We start from the raw sequence: 6896 nt of genomic DNA on the forward strand, positions 1-6896 counted from the left end.
TACTGATGTTTTTATTTGTCACAGGTGAAAACACAAGTGAGAACAGATAGATTGTGAATATAAAACGAATAGTGACTAAGTCTGTGTAGACGATCAGAGAGCAAAACAATGTGTCCTCAGCCTACTGTCAAACAAGACCTCTGCTGTGAAAGTCACATATTGCTGCTATTAGGTGAAATCCACATTACTGCAATTTAGGAAATTTATTTACTTTCCTTACTCATTTAAAAATGTGTATGACCATCTGGCAAGAAACCAATAACAACCTTGTCTTTATTTTTCTTATACACTGTATATAATGTGATGTTCATGATCAATAGTGAGAAAATAAACATTTTCTCTTCATTCCAGTAAAGAACTCTCTAGATACAATTATATGGCACCACAGAACTGTGAAGACACAACACAGACATGGCGTCTCTAACATAATGTAGCCTAAAACTGACCTGCTACTTGCAAGTTTAGAAAATGTGATTTAAAACTGTTTTATTTTCCCTGAAGCTTTTGCACATCTTGATCTAGTTGCATTTACTAAAGTAGGTCAGCTGATGTTGAGTACAAAGGAGAAAACTCTGCAGAATATCAACCATCTGAACTTTGGCCACGATAAGGCCGACTACATTGCTGAGCAGCAGTGTGCAGACTTTTATTGATCTTCAATATTTGCTTATGTTGACCAGTAGCTGGTTATGTCTTACACTGAGCTAGTGAGACACACTTTAAACAGCCAACAGCAGCCTGTTTGAGCCAAAAAGAATGATCTGTTATGTACAAATTTTGTCCAAATGATTATATTTAAATACCTAAAATATTTGAAACTACTTCTTCTCTGCTCCAGTGGTGTCGGAGCAGCCGAGCCAGTACTGGGCGATGGATCTGGGATATGGTGGCACGGCGTGGTCAACTCTCTTGGTGCTGAGGTCCACTCTGTAGTACTTAGCTGGAAAACACATAAACAGTTTATTTATATAGCACATTTCATATGACAGGCATAGACTCAATGTGCTTCAATGCTGCTTTATAACACGTAATAGTTTATAAATTTCATCACTGTGGTTCACCAAAACACATAAAGCAGATAACAGTACTGTGTATCACTAAAAATGTGTCAAGCAGAAATACTTAAAAGGTACACAAGAAGAAGAAGTGAGTGTGAAGGGGAACTGCAGTGATTTTGTGTTTCTTTGTCATGTGGACAAACACACAGCATGTGAAACTAGTTATAAAAAAGCCTCCTCCTCTTTGCGTCTGTAACTCAACTCACAGAGGTTTTCTTTCATCACCCTGTCTGTCGCTCTTTTCTGTCCATGTTAATTTGAACAAAGAATATTTTGATGATTGGATTTCATTCTTCACATTTCATTCAGCAAATGTAGTTTCCATCCATGCTGAGGAGGACCATGAAGACCAGGGAAATACACTTGATGTTTTGGTGAAATGAATGATTAGTATGTTGGCATTCATCAATCTCATGAAGCTCTGGCAGCGTGCCAATGGGTAAGACTGTTGGGATATGTTAGTCAATCAATAGATAACAACAACAAGTTTGAGAATTCGTTAATTGTTTGTCATTTAAACCACCAAATATTCAGTGGTTTGACTTTAACAAAGGTGAGGATTTGCTTCTCTTCTCAGTTGTATATCACTGTTAAATAAATAACTGTGGCATTTGGAGTGTTGATCAGATAAAACAAGCAATTTGGAGATCTTGAAATGAGGATTTTCCACTAATTTCGGACATTTTATAGACTACGCAATTAATTGATTGTACAACTAATCAATAGATAAATTGATAAAGGGTATAATTGCTAGCAGCAGCTCATATTGTATATAATGTTTTTCTCTGCTGTTACCTCCTTTAAAGAAGTAGACACTCTGCATGGGCAGATTCCTTGGGGTCAGATCGAAGAATGACCTGTCATCTCTGCGGTTGTCTCTGGAGTCATAGTTGCCTCTGTTGTTCTGGCGGTAACCGTCTCTCCGTCTGTCCTGATCCCAGTCTTGATCCCACCGTCTGCTCCAGTCTCGTCCAAGCCTCTCCTCCAATTCCATCCTCCTCTCTGCCATTCTCAGACCCATTTCCATCCCCCTTTCAGCAAAGTCCCGGCCCATGTTCATCCCCTGCCCAGCCATGGAGCCCCAGAAGGGTGAACGGCTTTGTCTCCTGCGACCCCACTGCTGGTTCCACTGTTGTCCGTACTGCTGGTTCCACTGCTGTCCGTACTGCTGGTTCCACTGTTGGCCTTGTTGTTGACCCCACTGCTGGTCAGGCTGGTCGTTGCGGTCTGGCACTGAGCTCCAGGGTGAGACGTAGATTCTGCCGGCCATGGCAGCGTCTACTGGAGATTTGAGGCCCTTCCAGTCCTTGTTAATGAAGTGGTGTTTGTCGTGATGCTGAGGCACTAAAGAAGGTTAAAAACAAATTAAGATGCAAACATTTTAACACCTGCCCCTTACCCAAAAGAAGCACAAATGATCCATAACAGCAGAACTCACAGTCAGAGAAGAGCTCACTGAAAAAACGCTCATAGTTGTTGTAGTATAGGTCAGTGTAGCGTCTGAACAGTATGGATGGAGAACTCTCGGACAGTCTGATACACTCCTCATGGGATGGCTGGTGCAAAAACTCATACAGATAATACTGATCACCTGGTAAAAATGGAGAAATTAAAATATCTCAACATTGAAGTAACTTTATGTAAGGTGTATGATGAAAGAAATGACTGAATGTATACATAAATAGCTTAAAATCTGGTTGCACCTTTGAAAAAATACACCTTCTCTTTTCCATGGTGATTGGAAGCAGGGAGGGCAAACGCTGCATCCACATGATCAGGAATCTTGTCAAAACCCACACTGATATCTCGAGGATAGTCATCATCCAGCACGCCATTGTCAAACCTCCAGTACTTGTTTCCCTGTCGAAAGATTTTGACTCATTTAAGCATTTACATTATCATCACAACAGAAGTCAGAGATTTAATTTCTATCCCCACCTTGAAGATATAGGTCTTCCCCTGGCAGTTGACACGTGTGAAGGCGGCATCAATAGGCCCTCTGATGCCCCACACATCTTTTATGAGCTTCGGATAACCAGGGAGCACTGTCTTCTGGTCCAGTTCAAAAAAGTAGTCCCCTAAAAAACACCAAAGAGAAAACACCCACGTTACCATCAATGCAATTCCTCTACAACAAGAAAGTTTGTCAAATGTAAAAATTTCCCACCTCTAAAGGCATAGATGGAGCCATTTTTTAGCTGCATGAAGGAGTCAAAAGGCCTGTTACTGCAAGTCTCAGCGTCCGGGTCAGGGGCTTCAGTGGTGGCCTCTGTGAGCAGAGCGGTGGTCGTCTCAGCTGCCGTGTCAATCTCAGGGGCTTTGGTTGTGATGGGGACCACCTGCGGTGTGGGTGGGACTGTGTGGGGGACTCTTTGAATTGTTGTATCTAACACTTGCGGAGGTTTGGTCATTTCTAGTGTGCTTTCTGGACGTTGTGTTGCTCTGTGAGCAAAGTCTGAGATGGGTGGCGGTGTGGGCTTAACCAGACGACTCAGAACAGGGGGCTTGACCTGACGACTGGTAACAGGAAAAGACTGGTCATGTGCCGAATGTCTAGGGGTTGCAGTGATACTGTCCAACTGCTCACTGTCATCGTCATCCTCTGCAAACACAAATGTATCTCCGCGAGCTGAAGGGAGAAAAAAAAAAGTAATATCAATTTATAATTTTCACTAGCCCACAATATTACTGAATAGATTTTAAATCAACTAGCAGAGAGGTTTCTTACTCATCATGCCACAGGTGACGTCAAAGTCGGAGCAGCAGCTCTTGTAATACTTGCACATTGAGTCACACTGGCACGTCTTCTTGGAGTCAAAGCCATTCTCACAGCGACCCATACAGGACTCTTTAGATAGAAATGACAACATTAAAGAGAAAATGATCAGTGGAAACACAACATAGATGCTGAACGTGAAGACAATGGAGTAGAAGCACTGCTGGGTCTTTGTGGAGGTCACATACAGAAAAGTGCTCTGTGCTTCAGGCAGCTTTCCACAAGCTTCTCACAATAAATTGCTGGATTTTGGCCTTCTCCTCCTGACGGAATGGGTGTAACTGAGTCAGGTTTGTAGGCCTCCTTGCTCACTCACACTTTTTCAGTTCTTCCCACTATTGGATTGAGGTCGGGGCTTTGTGATGGACACTCCACTGCCGTGACTTTGTTGTCCTTATTAAGCCATTTTTTCCACAACTTTGGAAGTAAGCTTTGGATCATTGTCCATTTGGAAGACCCATTTGTGACCAAGCTTTAACTTCCTGGCTGATGTCTTGAGATGTTGCTTCAATATAGCCACATAATTGTCCTTCCTCATGATGCCTTCTATTTTGTGAAGTGCACCAGTCCCTCCTGCAGCAAAGCACCCCCACAACATGATGCTGCTACCCCCGTGCTTCACAGTTGTGATGGTGTTCTTCAACTTGCAAGTCTCCTTTTTCTTTCAAACATAACAATGGTCATTATAGTCAAACAGACCAGAGGATATTTCTCCAAAAAGTAAGATCTTTGTCCCCATGTGCAGTTGCAAACTGTAGTCTGGCTTTTTTATGAAGATTTTGGCAGCTTACTTTTGATTTTCCCATAATGTCAAGCAAAGAGGCACTGAATTTGAAGATAAGCCTTAAAATACATCCACAGGCACACCTTCAATTGACTCACATGATGTTAATTAGCTTCAGAAGCTTCTAAAGCCATGACATAATTTTCTGTAATTTTCCAAGCTGTTTAAAGGCAGTAAACTTACTGTATGTAAACTTCTGACCCACCGGTGTTATGATATAGTGAATTATAAATGAAATAATCTGTCTGTAAACAATTGTTGGAAAAATTACTTGTGTCATGCACAAAGTAGATGTCCTGACCGACGTCCTAAAACTATAGTTTGTTAACATGAAATCTGTGGAGTGGTTAAAAAATGAGTTTTAATGATTTCGACCTAAGTGTATGTAAACTTCTGACTTCAACTGTTGACGCTGTTTTGGTGATGATCATCCCTTACTGTAACATTATAATACTATACTTACACATGAAACCTTAACGACCAGCAACCATCCAACATGTTCCAGCTACAAATCCTTTCTGACCTTTAAAAATGTTTTTATTTGTGTACTTACCATCTGCAGCCAAAGTCTCAGCGATCAGAGCGAGCAGCAGGGCGGCCCACAGCCTCATGTTTCCTCTACTGTGTGAGAGGACAGAATGAGACAGTAATGGTGGACCATGCGCTCCCAATCATTGGAAACATGTGTCAGTCACCCCACTTCCTTGTTTGCTTTAACCTCATTTGTGAATCTTTTCTACTTGAGCAAACAAACAGAGACACAGAGAGAGAAGAGATCGATACAAAACAAAAAGTTTAAGCCACTGTGTTTTTTGCACTTTTATGGGTCATTCTGTGATCACAGAGCAGTGATTTTTCTCTCTGCTGTGGCAATAATACAACTCAGTCAGCAACATCCCCTTGTGTTATTTTATTGCTCGCTTTCCGAACAAGGTGAGACATGAATTAAGCTCTTAACCTGGTGTCACAGTGTGTGAAGACAGGAGAGCAAAGTACTTTCATGTTGTGCCTTCTGGTAAAATGGTTTCAAACAGCGTAATTAGCTACTAGTGTTTTATAGATGTCAAAATGTCAGGGATGCAAATATGTCTTATGAGTGTGTGTGTGGTATTTGAAGCTGCCGTTGTTTTTTCATAAGTACACAGATCCATCATGTGATGACTTTGTGGACAATTTTGATTTCAGTTTAGAGAAGATTTAATGTCATTGCTTCGCTAAATGATTCATGTTCACAAACAAAGAAATTAAGAAACAAGCTTTGGGCAAAGAAGCAGCAAATATTCTTGACTGACAATGACATTTAAAGCCCCTTCAATGCCACAAAGAAACTGAAACTTGATGATGAATACCACCTCTGGTAGATCAGCAGTAACAAAACCATGGATGGATTTTTTTTCACTTGGGGTACTTATTTTTTTGAAGAGTTGAAGTTTTTGTGTCATTTTAGACACAGTTGTATTGTCTTGAAAGGAAAACCTGCTGTGTCCATCTCTCTCTTGATATTGACTTAATTACAGTTAACCTTCTTGTAACAGAGTAGATATTTCATGGATTACACTTGCATCCTTTTTAAAACATGTAGTCTTATTTTAAATCAATACAATTTTTAATGAGATACTGTATTCATATACTTTCCTTGTGACTGTAGCCATGAAGTACTGAGGTCACGAGTCTGTGACCAAGTTTGACCACAAAACAAAGCATCTAAAAAGTTTTATTTATCAGGATTTTTCCTTTTATTCATTCAGCTGACCCTTTAATTATATTTTCAGCAAATTTTATTTCCCACATGAAGGTCTAAACAGTGTTTCAAAGCCCTCTCTTGACTGCCATGGATGAAACTGTAGTGAGGAAATAATGATTTCATTCTTTATTTGTTTGTTTGTTAGCCAAAAAACAGTCACATTTAAATGTATTGAGTTTAAACATACTGAAATGAGCATTTAAAATACCTGCCATGTTAGTTTTATAAAATGGTAGAATGAAAATCCCTCAAAGTTTCTAAAACCTGTAAATGACCTTATTTTATATAATATTCTAAGTAAATATTTCTTATTTCAGGATGGATTACACCTAATAAGAACAATTCACTGTAATCTGGATCTATGGAAATTTTCAGAAAACATTCATTTTCCCTTTCAACACTCTTTAAATTCAATATAATTTTAACATTTCTACTGTCTGTGTGAAGTCTGCATATATTTCTCCACATTCTCTCACTTAGACTAAAAAAGTGATTTTCTAGTGACCACATAATTAAACTGCTTTATCAAATGAA

General features: G+C 39.8%; 1 protein-coding gene across 1 annotated transcript; it reads right to left on the minus strand.

Annotated features, from left to right (window-relative positions):
* Positions 1-276: 276 nt before the first annotated feature.
* Positions 277-5259, minus strand: vtna (vitronectin a). The gene is made up of 8 exons (XM_044354610.1): positions 5172-5259; positions 3787-3906; positions 3226-3687; positions 2997-3136; positions 2762-2918; positions 2497-2649; positions 1854-2402; positions 277-940 (listed from the first exon to the last, which is right to left on the minus strand). The coding sequence occupies exons 1-8, from the start codon at positions 5227-5229 to the stop codon at positions 819-821; spliced, it is 1761 nt and encodes a 586-aa protein (XP_044210545.1). The 5' UTR covers positions 5230-5259; the 3' UTR covers positions 277-818.
* Between the last annotated feature and the right edge of the window lie 1637 nt (positions 5260-6896).

This window comes from Thunnus albacares, chromosome 6 (genome assembly GCF_914725855.1).
Source record: "Thunnus albacares chromosome 6, fThuAlb1.1, whole genome shotgun sequence".
Classification (NCBI taxonomy): Eukaryota; Metazoa; Chordata; class Actinopteri; order Scombriformes; family Scombridae; genus Thunnus; species Thunnus albacares.

Excerpts from the sequence above, each read along its gene's own strand:
- vtna (XM_044354610.1), bottom strand. The coding sequence starts at position 5,229 with ATGAGGCTGTGGGCCGCCCTGCTGCTCGCTCTGATCGCTGAGACTTTG. Across the intron at positions 3,688-3,786 it reads CGTCACCTGTGGCATGATGA|CTCGCGGAGATACATTTGTG; the intron begins GTAAGAAACCTC and ends TTCTCCCTTCAG. Across the intron at positions 2,403-2,496 it reads CAGTGAGCTCTTCTCTGACT|TGCCTCAGCATCACGACAAA; the intron begins GTGAGTTCTGCT and ends AACCTTCTTTAG.